The sequence below is a fragment of the Schistocerca serialis genome, chromosome 3, assembly GCF_023864345.2.
Source record: "Schistocerca serialis cubense isolate TAMUIC-IGC-003099 chromosome 3, iqSchSeri2.2, whole genome shotgun sequence".
NCBI classification, from domain to species: domain Eukaryota; kingdom Metazoa; phylum Arthropoda; class Insecta; order Orthoptera; family Acrididae; genus Schistocerca; species Schistocerca serialis.
Window position 1 is genome coordinate 556023819 of NC_064640.1, and position 21645 is coordinate 556045463.

The 21645-nt window shown below is 38.2% G+C and overlaps 1 protein-coding gene across 1 annotated transcript; it reads right to left on the bottom strand.

Moving 5' to 3' along the window:
• Positions 1–1912: 1912 nt before the first annotated feature.
• LOC126470453 (adrenodoxin-like protein 2, mitochondrial) lies at positions 1913–19628 on the bottom strand. The gene is made up of 4 exons (XM_050098302.1): positions 19270–19628; positions 19080–19192; positions 18613–18745; positions 1913–2982 (listed from the first exon to the last, which is right to left on the bottom strand). Exons 1-4 carry the CDS (start codon positions 19410–19412, stop codon positions 2892–2894), a joined length of 480 nt encoding a protein of 159 aa, XP_049954259.1. The 5' UTR covers positions 19413–19628; the 3' UTR covers positions 1913–2891.
• Positions 19629–21645: the final 2017 nt, after the last annotated feature.

A 21645-nucleotide genomic window follows, 5' to 3' on the forward strand; every position in this document is an offset into this window, starting at 1 on the left:
CAGTTAATCCTCGTACATAAATGAGCAGGAGAAAACACTACACAACAGTGGTAATAAGGTAACGTACCAGTTGTAACAGGTTAAGAAAACAATGTACTTCTGTTGGTTCAGATTTCTGGTCCACTTCTGCATTTTTTCCAATTTAAATACGACAACCCAGTGTTTCTCTTCCTTTTCCAAACTTGCTTCTATGCTCATTCATTTCCAGGTCATTTTATACTACTATTTGGTGTGTGCAGCTGCTGCTCATGATCCTCCATTGATGCTAATGCTCATCAAAATTAGAGCCAGAGTTTTATGCAGCTTAACTCGGGAAATGCGACATTATGGCAGGCACATTTCATTTTTACCACTGGAGCACTACTAGTTGAGAGTTTTGAACATGATAGCAGGTAAAGAACAGCACATACAACCCACTTTTACTATTAACTCAATTTTGACTAGGGGTGGCTCTTTCAATGTTATGATTTGGAATCCTTCAATTGTTGGGTAAATATAATGTATTACTGCTCTTTACTAAATGCTAATGGAACTTTTGCAACCAGTGGGCATAATGAATAAAGACAAAGTTCAGCCCAGAATTGATGCAGAATTTGTTCTTTACTTAGACTATTTCATTTTCAAAATCTTTGCACATTTCCTGCTTCATATGTACACAATAAATGTAAAAACTGCCTAAACACTTAAAACAGTATGTAAACCAATATGAATTTTAACATATTGTTAAGAGGCTGCCAATTTAGACATTTGGCACATTTATAGACATTCACCAGACAATGGCTTCTTAAGCCAAAACTATCACTGCTTATTGTTATGGCATTAAGTCAAGAGCTGACACGCCAGTTGGGAATGAGAGAGCAGAGGGATGTGAAAAAGACATCAGCCAATTGCAAGTTTACTGATCCCTCTCCTAGACGACAGCAGCCTCTATGCGAAGAGAACATAAGCACCGCACTTGACTGAACGCAGTCCAGTTCTAAAATAGCTTCAAGCTAATCATTTCGCTTGTAATATGTAGCATCGTCTATACTGAAGAAACTTGCTTATTTTGTATGTCGCCCTTTGCTTGTGACAGTTCTGTGTAACAGTCAAAGTTAAGTATTTGTAAATTTCATTTTGTAATAAAACTCAGCAATACAATTTGTTTGAATTGTTGTCTGGCGATCCGAGAAAGCAGGTTTTCTAGACACACCCACTTTATGACTAGGCAGGATTGAAGACTAATAAAGAAAATAAACGAACGGCCTAGTAAGGAAAAAAAAATGCCACATTCACTCAATAAATATTTGACTGTGGTAACCTCCATGAAGAATACTACCAGTATTATGCAATATCTTTTAACACAGTAGGAATTACTCAGACCGGGCACACAGTTCAGATAGAATATTACCACAAAAATGTTTTCTTAAGTCCCGAGTTCCCTGATAAGTTCAGGGGAATGGTCTACAGTCATGTAAGACACGTAACTGGTGTGGGCCTATTTGGGGTAGGAGGGAGGGGTGGGGGTGGGGGGGGGGGGGGGAGGTGTCCTGCCTGAAGGATAATAACTGGCTGGGGAACTAAGTTTAATGTGAAACACATGTATAACTATTTTTTCACGCAACATAGTAATACTACAGATGACGTCACATCAAATGATAAGGGGAGAACCATCTCTAAAGACAGGGTCTTTTGACGTGTAGTTCAGCAACCTGCAAGAATATACGCCAACAGCGATGTTCTTACCTCGCCACTTGAGGGAGGGAAGAGGGTAGAGAGGAAAGACGTTACGCAGTCTGAAATGCATCCATAACCTAACAATCTCAAGTCACTCTGCAACAGATACAAACCAAACATTAACTTACCTGAAGAGGTCACCCACTTTGTTGTGTACCAGGTGTTTACTGTAACAATTACTCAGTGTGGTAGGACATTTCAGTTTTAAGTTTCTTTATTACAAATATATTTTCTTTCATGTAGCAAAATAGTTGATATCCAAAACTAATAATATTTACTGCTCCTCAAGAATTTGTACATCATTCTGTATGAGAAGATATTAAAATAGAAGCAACATAACAAATGTGGTGACACCAACAACACATTACCACATACAGATAGGTACAGTCTTCGGACACTTATTCTCACACAGGCTTCACAAAATGTACATTTTTATTAATACAGCACACACATTTCTTGAGCTGTTTCTCAAGACAATAGTAAACCAAACTTGGGAATATCTTAACTTTCACCCATTAGTTACACATCCGTGTCATCCTACAGTACACGCATCATTCAATACTGTTAACTTTCTTTACATTTGCTGCTGAGCATCTAACATCAAATATTATTTTTTTTATTATTATAAAGTTAGTTTGAAATGACAAACTTGCAATGTCTGAACCCAACATTACAAAAAGCCAGTTGTTATTCAAGGGGATTTCATGAATATTTTCAGTGCCACTGTTGCTGAAGCTACAGTTTTTTGGTATTTTACATTATTCCCTACTTCACTGGACATTTTATAGGCTAACCATGGCAGTCAGCTTGTTATAATTACATCTCTAAACAAAGGCATACAGCATTTTTTTTCCTTCTGAAAATAGCAGTATCACATTAGAATGCAAGTATAGTTTGGCATAAACTAGAGCCTCAAGACATGGGAATAGAAACTGAATTTGTGATTGGAGAGCAGTAGGACATGTTCTGTGACTACAAATTTCAACAAATAACAGTAGGTACAAAAATGTTTGGAGCTATTACCCAATAGAAGTGAGTGTTCACCTGCAATGACATCAAGCAGTTGTTTATCTATTAAACAAGATCACTCCTATTAAGAGTCAGTCACTGAGGCAAAGAGAGAGAGAGAGAGAGAGAGAGAGAGAGAGTAGGGGGGGGGGGGCGGTGCACACGTGTTAGCTGCGTGCATCATTTATGCCTGCAGGAACCTTTACTTCTAAACCATTGAGATCTTTCGTCATAATGATCTGGCATCCCAAACGTGACCTGCAAACAAAGTCAAATTTCAGAAGTAAGTACCAAATACATGTAAAGAATAAAGTAACTTCATTTTTGACTAACACAGCATCTAGTTAGAATATAGTGCCAGTTAAGCATTTAAGGAAGATTGACTATTTAGATGTCACTTTGCTAAAAAAATTAAAATGAGTTTATATGATAAATTATGTTCACACTTATTTACAGTGAAAGGCTATTCACAGAACATCCTTTGACGAATTTGAAGCATGCAACTAATTAGACACAAAGGCTGTCTCTGTATATATCTAATGCTAACCACTACAGTTATTTGTTTGCACTAGAGCATCAGTTTGCTGCTATACTTATGAAGAACATAATTCAAAAAGACAAATGAAAGGGTGCAGCAGGACATGATACTCGAGCATAGTATAGCAAAGGGGAAGGTCACAAATGTGAGCATGGAGAAATTTTGTTAAAAGCCAGCTTCTAAACACTATGAGCTGCACTTAAAACATTTGTTAGCAAACAGGTATCTGGGACAATAACTCACTGTCAGTGGCATCTGATACAAAGGACCACAAACCACTGTATGTACATCAATACAACATGACAACTGTATACATAATAGCAGAAACTTAGCTCTACTTCCATCATGTATCTCTACAAAACACATTGTCAGTAGTGAATGCTTTCCAGTGCTCTACTTTAAGTTCATCTAGAAAGAAAACAACTATGTGGATACCTAGAATATAACTAAAACAATGTCTATGTTACTATTCACATTATGAAATCCATCCTATATCACAGCACACAGGTTGCTTTGTGTGTTACTGCTGTCAGTTATTAGGCAGTGACATTTCTTTGTCACATTTGACAAACTCTCCTTTAATGTAAATACTTAACTCACAATAGGCAAAAAGAGTATAATACACTACATGATCAGAAGTATCGAACACCTGGCTGAAAATGACTGGCACCTGCCATCGGTAATGCTGGAATTCAATATGGTGTTGGCCCACCCTTAGCCTTGACAGCTTCAACTCTCGCAGGCATATGTTCAATCAGGTGCTGAAAGGTTTCTTGGGAAATGGCAGCCCATTCTTCACAGAGTGCTGCACTGAAGATCAGTATTGACATCAGTTGGAGAGTCATGGCATGAAGTCAGTGTCCCAAAATATCCCAAAGGTGTTTTATAGGATCCAGGTCAGGACTCTGTGCATGCTAGTCCATTACAGGGATGTTATTCTCATGTAACTACTTTGCCACAGGCCGTGCATTATGAACAGGCGCTCAATTGTCTTTAAAGATTGAGTTGCCATCCCCGAATCGCTCTTCAACAGTGGGAAGCAAGAAGGTGCTTAAAACATCTATGTACGCCTGTGCTGTGATAGTGTCACACAAAACAACAAGGGGTGCCAGCCCCCTCCATAAAACCACTATCTCAAAATTTTACTGTTGGCACTGCACACACACACACACACACACACACACACACACACACACACACACACACACACACACACACGTAGATGATGTTCACTGGGCATTCACCATACCCACACCCTGCCATTGCATCGCCATATTGTGTACTGTGATTCGTCACTCCACACAATGGTTTTTCCACTGTTTCCACTCCTTACACCAAGTGAGGTGTCATTTAGCATGTACCAGCATGATGTGTGGCTTATGAGCAGCCGCTCAGCCATGAAATCGAAGTTTTCTCACCTCCCGCCTAACTGTCATAGTACTTGCAGTGGATCCTGATACAGTCTGGAATTCTTGTGTGATGATCTGGATAGATGCCTGTTTATTACACATTACAACCCTCTTCAACTGCTGGCGGTGCGCGTCAGTCAACAGAAGAGGTTGGCCTGTACACTTATGCTGTACGTGCCCCTTCACATGTCCACTTCACTATCACATCGTAAAAAAGTAGACCAAGGGATGTTTAGCAGTGTGGAAAATCTTGCGTACAGGCGTATGACAAGAGATACCCAATCAGCTGACCACGTTCGAAGTACGCGAGTTCCGTGGAGCGCCCCATTCTGCTCTCTCATGATGTCTAATGACTAGTGAGGTTGCAGATATGGAGTACCTGGCAGCACAATGCACCTAATATGAAGAACGTATGTTTTTGGGAGTGTCCGGATAGTTTTGATCACATAGTGTATACGTCTAAATATCACGTATTTATATTCATCTATGACATGCATTTATAAATGAAAAGCGTAAAATATATACAAAATAGATAAAAACTGTCGTTGATTGTCACAAACTACGCACTGAGGAAGTTGGCTTAATGCGAAACCTATGTGTACAATTTTCTGTTGCCCTCCATCAGATGCCACAGACAATGGGTTATACACCTAAATATCAGTTTGGCTACAATATAAAGTACAGCTCATGGTGTTTAGAAGATGCCATTCAACAAATATTTACTAGCAGAGCAACATCAATTATTCAACATTTTTACCTTAAGAAATTAATGTAAAACAGTATTATACTGCACGAGACAGAAACTCTAAAATGGGGGAGTCTCCAATTGTAATAGTTACTGATGAATATGCTTGCCTTAAGGCTGAGATGTGAAATGATACCTACGATCACTTTAGTTGTAAATAAATAATGGTAATCAAATTGTAAATGCTAACTATGAGCGAGAAACTTGATTTGACAGAAAAGCAACCAAGTGTTTTGGAAATCTACAGTTTACATGACTGCTCTGCAATTCACACTTAAGTAAATGGCAGAGGGTTCACAGAACCATTTCCACACAAATTCTGTACAGTTCCTCCTTTAATAGTGTATGGGAAAAACGTACTCTTAAATCTTTTGATGAAAACTCCATTTTTTCTTATTTTATTATGATGGTCATTTATCCCTATGTAGATAGGAGTCAACAACATTTTTTGCATACAATTTGTGATTGAAACCTTGTGGAAATCTCACTGCAACAAAATACACCTTTGTTCTAATGATTGCCACCCACTACCTTTATTATATTCAATTTATTCACGACACTCCCTCCCCTATTTCACAACATTAAAACATGATCTACCCTTCTTCGGAATTTTTCAATGTCCTATGTGGTAAGAAGCCCATACTGGACAGCAGTACTCTGGAAAACAGCAGGCAAGCAGAGGGTAGGCATTCTTTTTAGTAGATTTGTTGCACATTCAAAATGTTTTGCTAATAAAACAGTCTTTGGTTCACCTTTGCCACAACCTATTCTATGTTATGGTTGCAATTTAGGTTGTTCATAATTATAATCCCTTGGTATTTCATTGAATAAGACAAGCTTTAAATTTGTACGATTTGTTGTGTAACTTAAATTCAGTTGAATTTTTAGAGCTCATCTGAAGGGCTTCACACTTTTATGGGTATATATTTCAGCTAACTTTTCTTTCTTGTGTATTCGTGTGACCCACACAGCTTCCCAGTCTTTAGGTACAGGTATTTTGTCGAGCAAGTGGTTGTATACAACTGGTACGAAGTGAGATACTTTATCAGCATACAGTATGGTATGGAAGAATTCCCTTTATTGAGTGATTCGAGTTTGTTTGCTACGCTGAGGGTAACAACTTTTGAATTGTTCGTGCTGGCAGCTGTTCTCGATTTGAATTCTGGAATATTTACTGCACCTTGTTGGGTGAAGGAATTTCGGAAAACCATGTTTAATGACTACACTTTGGTGGCACTGTCATCAGTATCAATAACACTGCCATCACACAGTGGAGGTATTTACTGTGTCTTGCAGCTAGTGTACGATAGGAATCTCTCTGGATTTTCTGCCAAATTTCAAAACAGGAAAGCATCCAGCATTTAAGTCCACACTGAATTTCAACCTTTTGGACAATGTCGTCAGTCTTTGTCTTTTGCATTTTTTTTTATCTAACAAGCTTTTCTGTTGCTTTTTGCAAGTGTTCTGGCCTGGGCATTTGGTCTGTCTCTTATTAATTTACTATGTATTATACTCTCAATTGCTATCAATACTATTTCTTTAAATTTAAGCCACATCTGGTCTACACTTACACAATTTGGTAGGTGTGGAGGCTATCTCTTACAAAGAGATACAGTGAATTTTATTTTTGCGTTCATTTTTTGTGGATTTGGATGTTACAATATTTCGTGTTGCTGCAATGGTCTTGTGCTCACTAGTCCCTGTATATATAATGACACACTGTACTCTTAGGATTATTTATGGCTAGAAGGTATATTATTACAACCATTTACAATTCATTTCAACTCCTGAATTAATTACTCAAAATACTTTTTGGAGAAAGCATTTAAAAAAATTTAGGATGATTTTTATGCCTACCAGTCACTTTCCACTTGTATTTTCACAAAAGCAGCAGGTTGACTGAAGTTGGAACAAAGGTGTTCTTGTTGCGTGAGTGGGGGTACCTATCCAAAATGAGACTCAAATTTTCTTTGAACCCTTCATAAACTGTATCATCTGAGACAAAGTGTCGGTAAGAGGACACAGTTACTAATCTTAGCCATTTATCAAGTAGAACCTCAGTAGAATCTCAGTAACTATCTACTTGAGTTTCACTATAACCACTTCTACAGCAACAAACTTGTGATTGCCAACTGAATTTAATTTATCCTTTCCAGCTGGACTTGTCTCAGGCTACAGCCAGCTTTTAGTAACTATAACCATTCCTGGTTCAGCACTTTCTTTGAGGACTTTCAGGTCAGATTCTTTCCCACACTCACAAGTCAAGGGATATGCAGCTTTCATGGTCATAATATCGTCTGAACCTCGAAGTCACCATAAGAGGCTATCACGTGTAACACTGGAGCTGCCAACTACCAATAAACCCACCTTCTGAATGCCTAGACCTTGCATGTTGTGAGCCTTCCTGTTTGCAGCTATTCTAAATGAACAACTTTCAATGTAGACTTGTAAAGCAGAACAAGTTTTACACACCGAAAAATGTAAAGAACAAAGTGAGCAATAACGATATTGCTCTCATTGCAGTAATGTAAAATGTCAATTACAGAGTGTCAATAGCACCGCCAAGAACATTTCCCATTTTTGATTGTTACGGATGTGATTAAGTGCATGCACAATTAATTTCTAAAGCAAATGTATACACTATATGAATACTGTTGCATGCCAACCTTGTACAAGGCAGCAAATGGTTAAAATTTTCAAAGTCCCAGAGTGAAACACACACTCCTACATTACAGCGGTGTCAACATCTGGCAGGCACGAAGAATAACATTTCAACATTGAGAGTGGGCCAGCGGATAAAACAGCATCAGCACTTCTGGAAAGCCAGATAGTGGACCTAAGCATAAATGCAGTAGGCAGAGCAGATAGACCAGATCACGTCACCTTCATTATGTGATGAAAGAAATGGTATTACTAAGGCAATGACACATGCAAAGAGCTTTTACAAACCAGTCTCATAGTATAACAAACTCATTAAGAAAGCACAGCAGGGTGAGAACTACTGACACCTTAATAACAAGATCTATGCAGTTATGACAAGTGACAATGGGTAAATAGCCATTACTTCACTCCATAAATACCCCCAGCAGTTTAGCTAGTAATGCAGTCTATCAGATGGATTCAAGGCGTATATACTGTTTGCGCTCTGTTCCCTGACTACAGCAAAGTGACATCTAGAACATGTCCATTCTAGATATCCTGCATGCTACTGAGCAATGACCGCCACTACTGAGAGAGATGGTTACCTCACCATAATCACTAGCTGCAGAGTTCAACACCACAGTCTGCCACTATCACAGATGGATGGACTCTGGGCTCTTCCTTATCATCCAATTCAGGACACCAGTGTTCCTGATACTTTGGCACATGGACCACGGCCTACCTTAATAGAAGGCTAGGATTGTCATATTGCATGGTTACATGACAACTGTCATTGCATTTCAACAGGTGAAGAATGGCAGTGAGCAGGAGGGGACAGAGCATCTGCCAAAATCGATATGTGCAAGTCAAACACATGTTCCAACTTCACTCACTGCCACAGTATCGGGGGATGCCCACCACTGAAGCCATTGCAGGTGGCAACCACTACTGCAGCAGCAGATGAGGAATGGGTGTGCAGCATCAGCTGACTGAAAGGCCACTTATGAGAGGACTGCTCTACAGGCATTGACAGCTGATGTAAACAGCAAGTCAAGACACTGCTTGTAACTCATGGAATTAAATAACTAATTCTGAATTCTCTTTCACTGCACCCATTGTGACAACATGTCAGCACCATCCTTCCAAAGGAAACTGGCAAGGAGCAAACTGGGAAAGTGACTCCACCCTCCCAACAGTCACCTCTTGCAATATGAAAGTGGTGCACAAAATAGCTTTGATGTTAATTAAAATTTTAACTTATTCTGTAACACAGTCAGAAACCACACCGGGAACTGTTTAAAAAAAAAAAATTTGCACCGAATCGTGCAAAGCTAAGATAAAATTGTCCTTAGCATCAAGGAACACAGATGGTAGGGTTAAATAAAATTATGATCTGTACTCTAACATTTTAAGTAAAGTGATCAGAGCACAAAGCAGTATGTGCTTGGAAGAATTATTAAGTTTGCAGGGAACAAGGTAAAATCTATTTTGAACATGGTAACAAACTAAAGAGGAAAACTGAGCACGAAAACATAATTCCTTTTGAGGCAGATAGTTCACTGGTCAAAGATAACCCCAAATTTTCTGAGACATCTAATACTTCACACTACAGCACTGAGAGACGTTTCTAAAAAAGGTAACAGAAGTATACAAGTAAGTAATATTAGCAGTCACCTTAATGAAAAAAACAGCTAATGAGAGATTCAGAAATGTCAGCAGATTGTTCAAGGCAATTTATCACTTAATTTTGACAAGACTTGGTACACATAGTTAAGTGTTTTTCCTAACACTCCACAACCAATAAAAATATACTTCTTTAACACAAACTGTGGGACCTATTACATTTTTGAAATTACAGATATACACAATTATGTGCAGGATGACTGCTTAAATGCCTTAGGGGGTACTGTAATTTTCTCTTCAGGATCATTACGAGAGCAATATGTAGGCAGTTTTATTATACTAGTAGTTTCCTCACTTGATGCAGGTTCTTGAAACCCTGTGTGTAACCTTTAATGTGACAAGAATATGCATTTTCAAATATCTGCTAGTTTTTTCAACAACCCTGTGACACACTTACATAGGTCAAAGAAACCTGCAACTATTTTTGGTGCCCTATTCCCTATTTGGTGTGGGTACGTAACACTTTAATAATATTCTAGCATCAGTTGCAACAATGTTTTGTATGAAATCTCCCAATTTAATTTTCCTAGTACCTTATGAATGAACCAAAATCTGCTACTTGCTTTACCAACGGCCGAGCCTATGAAGTTGTTCCATTTCATACCCCTGTGAATTTCTACACTCAAATGTTTGAGTTTGATTACAATTGTGACTCACTTATGTAGTCATTGGACACATTCTTCCTCCTTCGTTTTGTGTGTATTTTACATGTGGGCTACTCAACAGCATAGTCACCAGTGCCCTGATGAAAACAAGAACGCCATATGCCTTTCTCCTGAAGAGGGGAGGGTGGGGAGAGGCGGCCATTTCCACATGTGGAGTAATTTATAATCCATTAGCATCTGCATCTTGTTCACAGGACTTTATGGATAAGGCTCGACAGTTCATAAGATTTCAGAACCCGTGTAACACTGGCGTCAGGATGGGCAAGGGTGTTGGGCAAAGATCTCCAGCCAAACTGAGGGCAGCTCTGATGTCAGTATGTAACACACATGTAACTGAAATACATTCAACCGAAACTGGCCCACCACAAACTTCAGAGTTGTGAATCATCCTGACAGAAGAGGAAACCATGTGTTAAAGAGCTATGTCCTATGATCAGTCAGATGAGTGGCACTTCCTTCCATTGGTAAGGTCCGCATGAAGTCCACCATGTGTGTGGTCAATTCGAGTGACCATAGTTTCTTACTGCCACCTCCAACCATTCAGTTTCCCACTGATGCGCGATTTCTCTGTCAGATAATTAGATGACAGCAGGTAAGGGGAATGTACATCAACTCACAACACCATCCTGACATGCTTTTTTGCCTGCTTTGTCATTATCCCATATCCCAATGTGCCTAGGTACCCAGGAAAAGATCACCTTTGTTGAACAGTGTTTGAGAAACTGTAAATGGTCATGGAGGAGCTGAATCAGCTGGTCACTCTGATACATTTGGGGAAATGCTTCTAGCACACGTGCAAGTCAGAACAGATGAGAAACCTTGTACTGTGATGCCTGTGAATCTAATCCAATGCCGCCATAATGCCATATAACACCGTATCATAATTTGTAAATTGTTCTGGAAGATGCGCTTTGAAAACCTTATCATGGAAGACAGCTGAACAACCAAGGGCATTCTCTTGATGAAATCCATCTGTACAAAGAATGGTAAAACTGTGGTACATACTTGAAATTGAAGAAAACAGTTGTAAATACATAATCTGGAGTACAAGTTTTCTTGTACTGTGTCGAGCTTAAAATCACATTGGGCCTCTGAAGAGATCACAGCAGCAATTTATTAAATCCCTGGCTGTGTTTTCAGAGGCCTGACATATTAAGATCCTTCAGTTAGCAGCATGTATTGCATCTTGTCTTGGGGGTGCCAATTCCTGAATTGCTATTCAAAGTCGCTGTGGACTGTCACACTAAATGCAAATGACTAAGGCAACAAATTTTCAGAGCCTGTCAAGTCAGGAGAAGGCACTGGCAAATCCAGAAAGGTGGTTCACCAAACTCTGCACACAGACACTGAACTGGGCTGGTCCAGTAGGCTCTAGTCGATATCTGAACGCCATCATGGTAGACAGCGTCTAACATCTTGAGGTATGAAATACAGGCTAATCCATAAACCACACTGCTGCAACCCAACCATGAACCAACAAATGCCCTGTAACACTGCAGGAGGTGGAACCATGCCGCGAGCGGCGACAGTTCGGAAACACTCATTATCAGAATTCGACAAATGATGCACGACACAGTACAATAATGCATTTTCAGCTTAGAGTGACGTAAACACCTATAACGGCACTTATCAGATCAAAGAAAAAAAGCAATCAATTCAAACCAGACGAAGCACGTGAAAAAGGAAGGGTACCCGTATAAATACGGACGGAGCGCCTGACGCATATCAATGGCTACTTGGTAAAGCTTAACTGCTAAGCTCATGACTCGAACCAAACTACTGTAGCTGTATCGTCATTCATTCGACCTAAATTGTGTCTCATATTACAATGGACCAACTTTGTTTCAATTTGGAGGTGCGGCCTAAAACTTTTCTCTCCCCCTTGAATTTCGAGTCTCAAATTTCAGGTGCGGCTTAGATTCGGGAAAAATTTTTTTCCTTGATTTCGAGTTTCATTTTTCAGGTGCAGCTTAGATTCGAGCGCGGCTTAGATTTGAGTAAATACAGTATATGTGTTAAAGAGATGCCTTTTTGTTTTGTTAGTCAGTATTCAGGCATTTCGTTATGAAAGAATTTAAAATAACAGATGAGCCTCATAAAATATTTAAGAATGCGCAGAAAAGTTAAGTTAGTTCATTTCATCAAAATATTAGAGGGTTAATTGTCCGATTGGAAAATTAGACAGTTCTGAGAGGATGGACATCCTGTGCTTACCCAAGCACAGCATAACCACAGGTTTACAGTAGTTAAAAGGTATTACACTCTAGAATCTCACTATCTTACTCATATAGAGAGAATACAGAAAAAGGACTCATTACTTATATTAACATTGGAAAAAATGTTCAAAAAAGTGTGCCCTTGTGAACTGATACTAAAGTAGATCACTTTTAATTGTCATTACATGGAGATCCCTACTGGAAAATTGTGAACTGGAATGTGGATTCCTTACTATGTTAAGTGTCAGACCACAGAAAGCAGTTAATAGTCTGGAAATTTAATATAAGTTTTCTGAAAGATTCTAATAGGCAAGGTGATTTGAAAACCTTAACTGGGTACACAATTTGATCTCAGTAATCAACTTTCAACACAGGTGGATGAGGACAGTAGGATCCTCACTGATTATGGTTTCTTAGATCAAGCTCAAAGCATGAAAATAAAAAATGTATACCAAGTAACAAATATCCACTCTGATGAGGATGCACGGTCAGGACAAGTAAGGTAGTGCTTTACTGTATTATATTCCTCTATTAGAATCAAAGTAATTAATGATTCCAGGACAAATGCTTTTAGGAATAGTTTACAGAGACAATCTAGGATGAAATGTATAGTAAACCAAATGCTGACCCCAAATTTAATCTATTCCAAGATAAATTCATATCATTATTTGAAAATAGCTTTCCACATAAGCTAATCAGAAAGGACACTGAACAACCATGTAAAAAAATGTGGCTCACTAGAGGGATTAAACTATAATTTGAAAGCAAAATGAGAACTCATCTGTTGGCCTAGAGCAAGCAGAGATCCTGCAGTAATTGCACACTATGAAAACTACTCAAAATTACTACGAAAGGTTATTAAAAACCGTACGAACATGCACATAATGTCATAAATCAGGATAATAATTTATCACTATTTAATTACACAGAAGGACTGTAAATGATGGGTCACAGCCAGTGAATTGTCTAATAATCGTCTCTCAAATATAACGAAAAATAGAGGGACAAACAGTTGAACAGAAGAGTCACAGTTCTATGTTGAACAAGCATCTCTTGTAGAAGTCAATCATATGAATTTAACACCAACTTCTCTCTCTGAAATTAAGAATTTTATACAGTCTCTCAAAAATAAAAGCTCATCTGGTTTTGATGGGAAATCCAAGGATGTATCACAGATTTATTCCCATATAACAAAACTCTCTCAGATTTGAAATATGTACTGCATCACTAACTCCATGCATTTTTTCAGAGACACAAATACACCACTGTGAAACCCTCATTACAGAAAGTGATGGGAGAAATGTCAAGTATCGATCTATTTCACTGCTGTCATCTTTCAAAAATTTTGTGACAGTGATGCACTATAGATTAGCATTTCACCTGATCAACAATTAATACCCTCAGCAGCTTGCAGTTTGTGTTTCAGAAGATTTGCTCTACTGAGAATGCCACTTATGTGTTCCTCCACCAAATTTCACTAGCATTGAACAACACAATAGCACCGGTTGATATTTTCTGTGATGGATCTAAGGCATTTGCCTGCGCAAATCAAAATTTTCTCCTAGTTAAACTGAGGTTTTACCAGATCATTGGTATAGCTAACCAATAGAATGATGACAGTTTTACTTTGTAATTCAACTAATATAGTCAGAGGATATTATTCTGACTGGGAAGAAAACATACCGTATGGGGGTTCTGAAGGCTCCCTCTTCGGTCTGCTATTGTTTCCCATATATGTAAACAATTTTCGTCCAATATACAACAAGTCAAAGAAGTTGTTTTTGCCAGTGACACTAATATTGTGATGAATACAAGCACACATATAGCACCAGAAGAAATGTTGAAGAAAGTTCTTGACATTATTGAATGGTCTCACCCTCTAATTTCAAAAAGACAGCTTATACCTGTATCTAGAAGTTTAACACAAATCATGAGTGGTGAGGAAATTACAAATATGGCCAAAACTTTAAAAGTGTCCCATACTGATGGGAGTTTAAACTGGGAAAGTACATTCTGGATCTCTTGAAACAACTTAGTCCAGCCACATTTACACATAGAATCATGAAAAATCTTTGAGAGAAAGCAGTATGTTGACATCTTGCACATTTTCATTCAGTAATGTCTTGTGAAATAATATCCTGTGGTAACTTCAAAATAGAAATTCTTCACTGCTCAAAAACTTGCTGTAAGAATAATATGTGGTGCTGACCCAGGACCATCTTGCAGACTTCTATTTAAGGAGTTCGGCATTTTGACTACTGTTTCCCAAGTTATCTATTCCCTCATGAAGCTTACTGTTAATAACTCATTGCAGTTCAAAATGAATAAGTATAGATGTTTACAACACCAGAAGAAGAAATATTTGACATTCAACACTGAGGTTGTCTTTAGCACAAAAAGGAGAGCACAATGCTGCAACCAAAATTTTTGATCACTTACCAAAGATATAAAATGTCCGAGACAGAAGAGCAAACTCTGGAAAATTAACTGAAGAAGTTCCTCCTTGACAATTCCTATTCTACAGTATATTTTCTATTATTGTGATACGTAAAAGGGGGTGGGTGTGTATTACTTTCTTGCATCTGTAAATGTAGGCTTGAGTCTGGCTAGTCAGCGCTCTAGCTTTATTGCTTCATTTTCAGTGACATTTTTTATTTTCTTTATGTGTGTGGTGCTTTTATTAGGCATGATTAGTTTGGTTTTTGTGTGAGTGCCAGCCAACCTAGGTTATTTTGTTCGAGGCTTTTGTTGGCAAGTAATTTTTGTTTTGGTTTTATTCTCTAGTATTTCTGATGTTTGGTCTGTTTTATATTTATAGTATTTTGCTTGTGTTTAAAGTGATCTAGTTAAGATGGGAGTTGATGGGCTTTCTAGTTGTTAGGGTTTTGTTTTCGGTTGGTGGTTCACGAGTTATGTAGGTGTGTGAAGTTTGTAATTGTGGGTCTTCAATTTGCGGTAGGTATCGAAAGCTGTCGTTGAGCTATACAGGGCAAAGAAAATGTGACTCCACTTTTCAGAACTGCAGAAGTTGGTATTTTAGGTGTCAGGGAATAGGTTTGAGCTATAGAGGTACAGAGAAGTGTACAAATCCTGTTGGTTTTTGGGGCTGAAGTGTTATGTCGTAAGTTGAGATTTTTTGGGATGGTGTGATTTTTTGTATTGTTAAATATTTACCTTGTGCCTGCCTAAACCCCCTATTTCCCACGGTTGTCCCATTAGTTTCAGTTTATTGTTGGGGTGAGACATTCTTGCATTTTTATTTTTGTTCACATTTGTTGGCATGTGCATGTAACTACAATATTCCCGCCATTTTGTATATGCTTGCCAGTAGGCATTTCCTCCATACTGCTATCGTTCAAAGCAGATGGGTGGAATCAGATGCTTCCCTAATGCCACTAACAATTTACACCACATATCAGCTTTAAGGCAGGGTGGAATGCTAGCAGCCATTGAATGCAATAGCCAGCTGTGTATCAAAGGAATGCAGGAGCAATGCCACTTTTTTTTTTTTTGTTTTTTTGTTTTTTTTTGTGTGTACATGTAAAACCACATTCACTATGAACTGACACCATGCTGACAATTTTCATCGTAACAAGGGATTTGTATAAAACAGCCGACAAGTAAACTGTGAAATTTTCAGCAACTGAAGTGACTGCCATCAGAACAACCCCAGGAAATATCTAGAATAAAAGTTTGTTATGTGAGGATAGAAAGTTAAGAGGGTTGAGACGACATTAGAATCTAGACACTATACAACTTACTGTGTTGCAAGGTATGCATTTGTCCCACCACTGAATCTGATGTGGTTTTTGACATCTCAGGAATGAAGTGAAATTTGGGTTAACATCATCAAACAATACGTCTCGGCAACATACTGTATAACAAAATCCCGACAGGTAAGAAATATGCACCTAACTAGAAATTAACTATGTATGTAAGAACCAAACCAATATTTTAAAGCAGGTCTCCTGTTGCAAAAATTTCAAAACTTCAAGAAGTAAACTGCCTGAATAATTAATCCAGTAAGTTTGAAAGTCAGTGCCGCAATGTCAGTTTGCCTGCAAATAACAGTTCAATGTATTTTGTGTTATCAATACCATGCGTGATTGCAGCCATACAATCTTATGGACAACCTTATCAAATTAACTAGAGATTTGATAATGCTTCACCAACTCAACCACAGTGTCACTTTTCGACCTAACCTACACCTCAGACTACACTACAAATCAGTTAATCACCACAACTTACATTCCAAAAACTAATAAGGACATAGATGGGTTGCAGAAAGTGTTCTTTTCTTTCTGCTTCTGTATACATGACATTATGCACTTCACTTCATAATTATGATAAAGGACAAAGATACCTGGTATAGCAGACTTATTTGACCCACTTTATCAGTGTTCTTGTTGAAATGTGACTCTGCATTGGTCTACAGACATGTGCTCTCATCAACAAAGTTGAGAGCAGTCATGGGTAATATAGCAGGTTCCATACAAGGCAAGAGGTTTGGGATGCATAGCAATACAAGCTCATTGTTATTTTGACGAAGTGGGAAAAAGCGAGAAGAATCTACTACACACCATGCATTGTCTTAATGGCAGACCATACATCAATAACAGTATGTGCAGATGATGCTTGTGGCTCTTACCACAACTGTATTCACTTTTTTCCAATATGCTTTTACAACAGAAAGTTAACCTTGGAGTGAAAAGACAACTGGGAGCACAGGAGTGTATGTAGTATGAAACAACAATAGTCAGCACCACAGGCATACTGCACGTCTTGAACAATTACACTCTGCTACTTTTGCTGTTTATATAATTGCTAGTTTTGGAAACAAACAAATCAACCTTCTGACATTTTGCATATTTCCATTCAGTAATGTCTTGTGAAATAGTTTTCTATGTCATTTCATCAGTTGAAGATAAATTATTGACTGCACAAAATCTGTAGTATTGTAAGTGTGGACATCAACATTGTTTCCAAATTGTGACTGATTATTTATGACCAATTTCATTGGAGAGTATATGTGTTGTTGGTGTAGATTTTGCCTCCATAATAACTGGAGGTCGTCATTGCATTTGGGGAATTAATATTTTCTAAGTGGTTAGTGATCCCAGAAAATTATTCCTTAGCACATTACCACATGGAAATATGGAAAATATGTCAGGAGGTTGACTTGTTTGTTTCCGGGACCAGTAATTATGCGAAGAGCAAACGTAGTTTAACTTAATTGTTGGAGACACTCACTATGCCTGTGGCAGTTGTGTTGCTTCATATTACATACATTCATAAGCTCCCATTAGGGAAGAAATGACATCTATTTCCGTGAATTGTATGTTAAAGGAATACAAAGTGATTAAAATAACAATGGTTCATTACACACCTGTTGAGTTCCTATTCCTGCCACTTTCCAGAGTAATGACAAAGATTTAAATATACAACACTTGCAAAGAATCTTTGTTGAACACACAGTTCAACAACTTTAAACAAGGCACTACTCTAAAAAATAAACGTACCCAAATGTAACACAAAGTGAAATATGAACACACAATATTTTAACTCTTATTGTAACTGAAACAGTACTTTGTTTAGACATATTTGTTGATACCTAAAGAGGCATGATGCAAATTTTTTGCACCTGGGGGAACTCAAACATATTTTGAATAACTGCTCCACACTACCCACAAAAAAACTGTTACAAAGGTAAATTCGTGTATCCTTCATACTGCCTCACCATAGAGAAATGAGATGTTAAAAGATATTTAACAATAGGAGGTTAAAGCATTGTAATTAGAACAGTGCACCTACTGCATACATACTTCTTTATCCTGTCAAAGGACACAGACTTTTACACATACAACAACTAGCAACATAAACTTAGTATCACAAATAAGCACGACAGTATTTTCCCCACACCCACATAACATTTTGTCGAACAAAAAACTGTATCTTTGTGTCATTAACTACATTCTTGGCGGACAATACTCACGTGTCTGTAGGATCATACGCTAAATCAAGCATGTCTAGCTCTTCATCTGTGGGTTTCTCTGGCAAACGATCGTAGTCTTCTTTTTTCAGGATTAAGTGGCATGTGGAACAGGTTAAGGTTCCCTCACATGCACCTAGAGGGAAAAGAGAGAACATTTTAGCATTTTTAATTATAAGCACATTTCAGATGAACTGCCAATTAATTTGATAGGTATTATATTACAGGAAAGCTAACAGAAGGGACAAGTAAGAACTGAAAGGAAGGTAAGACTTCAATAGCATTAGCAAAATGAAAACACCTACATGAAAACACGAAAAATCCTGCAAAACAGTTTAAGACAATTATCAGCGTTCATGCCAGTGCCTAGGTTGCTACACACACTATGTCAGTAACTGTGTCCGTACACCAACATTGTTATTTAATTCGTTTATTACCGTTACGTAATAGTTATACATTTCAGTACTTACCAAACCCATCCAAATCTATGCTATTGCTCACAACTATATCCAGGAGACTGTCACCGACTTTACCAACCGCTTTAATCTTCTCGCCGTTAGTTTTCACAAATGTCACCTCTACCCTGAAAAAATAGTCGATTGACAAGAATTCGTAAATAATTCACCAACATATGTCAGCGCAACTTGATTTATATCTCACTTGTCAGCTTTAATGTCATGTTGGACTGCTGTGCTCTGAATACTTCTCTCCAATGAAGCAGACGCCGGACGAATAGCAGACGATTTTATATTGGAAACCGCGCGCCAATTTCGGGAAAAGCTTTTCACTAGTAAAGATGCCATAACAGCAGGCAACTGAGTTTGCAGCTAACGAGCACAACTAAAGTACAACACACTAGCTGCAACAAAGTGTTTTATCCCTTCATAGCAGACTGGCAGAGATAAACAAGTATCTTGTCTGATAACAGTCGACAGCAGCTACACAGCAGCCACGAATTTCTGTTCATTCTGCCAATCAGCTGACGACCTTTATGAAGACGTTCACTCAAAGAGCTCTCAAAGATATATCACATAGTGACTTATGAAACAATATCATTGCCAATAAGAAAACAGAAATAGAAATTCATTACTACAGATAACAGTGAACCGCAGTACCTCCACTAAGAGTGACACAACTTGTTAGTATGCACTGTACAACTGATTCAAAAGAAGCTCTAACGTTCTCCGTAAAATCTGTACAACACGACATTGACGTTTTACTACTCATGATTATTGGGCAATGTCATCCATACAGGTAAATAAAGTAGGAAGATTGGAAAGTGCACCAAATTTTACTTCAGCTACACTTTCTAAAGACAGCGTCAACGCCACCAGAAAACAAAGTCGTCTTACATTAGTCTCGAGTTACTTCAACGAGCACTTGGCGGTTTAAATTTGGATGTAAGGGAAAAGATATTCAGGAATGTTAATTTGCTTAACATGATAATATTCCATAATCTCTTCTATTACAGATACAATCCTGCAAGGAATCTTTCCTCTCTTGATAAGTTTCATTACAAATGTACGGTATATAGAAAGGACTTCGAACTAAACTTCCATACTTAATGTTGACTATCTGTCAGACTATAAAGTTATGTAGCTAAAACTAACAAGTAAATATCCAGAGAAAGATTGTGAACGAATTCAGTTTGTTAGGATGTCGTACTAAATGATATGAAGACTAACAACTTTAGGGATAAACTGATGGTGGTGAACTGTAATAATGTTATACATGCAGAACATATTCTAAACTCGAACGTAATGAGGTACCTCGAAGAGAAACATCGATCATGTGAAAACCAACTCGCACTTCTCTCACACGACACCTTGAAAGCAGTGAATCAAGGCAGTCAGGTAGAAGAAATATTCCTCGAGTTCTAGAAAGCTTTTGACTCAGTATCACATATATACTTATTACCAAAAGCACGAGCATATTGGGTACTGTATCAAGTGAGCAAGTAATCGTGGACAGAGAGTTACTGACAGATGTAGAATGATCTTCGGGTGTGCTCCAGGGAAGCTATACTTTTTATTTGTTAATCACCTTGCAGACAATATTTTTTAAGTAGCTTCAGACTTTCCGAAGATGATGCAGTTAGTTATCTGAAACACTGCCTGAAACTAAGTTGTTCAAATTTTTAGTCATGTGAAAGTGGTGCAAAGATTGGCAACTTGCTTTAAATGTTTAGAAATGTAAAATTTTACACTTAACAAAACGAAAAAACGCAGTACCCCATTACTATATCAATGTGTCCAGGGCACCCATATAATAATTTGCAGGGGGGCTAAATCTGGGGGTGTGGAGTATTGTTAGTACTTTGGAAGACGACTGGCGACTTGTAAGTAGTCATAAGAAATTTCATTTCTGACCCTGTTACAAATCTGCATATTACCGACATTTCAATCATTTTCTTGAAAGAAAAACACCTGCATACACTATATTTTTCTCCTTTCCCTCAGAGGTATGAGAGCCCTTGCAATGAGTTAATTGGGACCACTCAACTCATACAAGTACCTAGTGTAACATGTTGTAGGGCTATGAGATGGAACAATGACCTATTCTCAGTTGTGGCTGAAACTGGTGCAAGACTGCAGTTCATTGGTAGAATACTATGGAAATGCAACCGGTCTACAAAGGAGTCTGCATACAAAACACTCGTGTGATCCATCCTAGAAATTGCTCAAGTGTGCAGAATCTGTACCAAATGGGATTAACCGAGAATACCGGACAGATACCGAGATGGGCAGCACAGATGGTCACACCTATGTTTGACCCATGGGAGAGTGCCATGAGGATGATGAAGGAACTGAACTGGTGGACCCTTGAAGTGTTGAATCGAGGAACATATTACAGTTCCCTACTATCATTCCCATAGGGACTGCGAAGACAAGATTAGACTAATTACAGAGTGCACAGGGACATTTACACAATCATTGTTTCTGTTTTCCATAAGTGAAGGGAACAAGAAAAAGCCCCAACAACTGGTACAATGGGACATACTCTCTGCCATGCACTTCACTATGGTTTGCAAAGTAA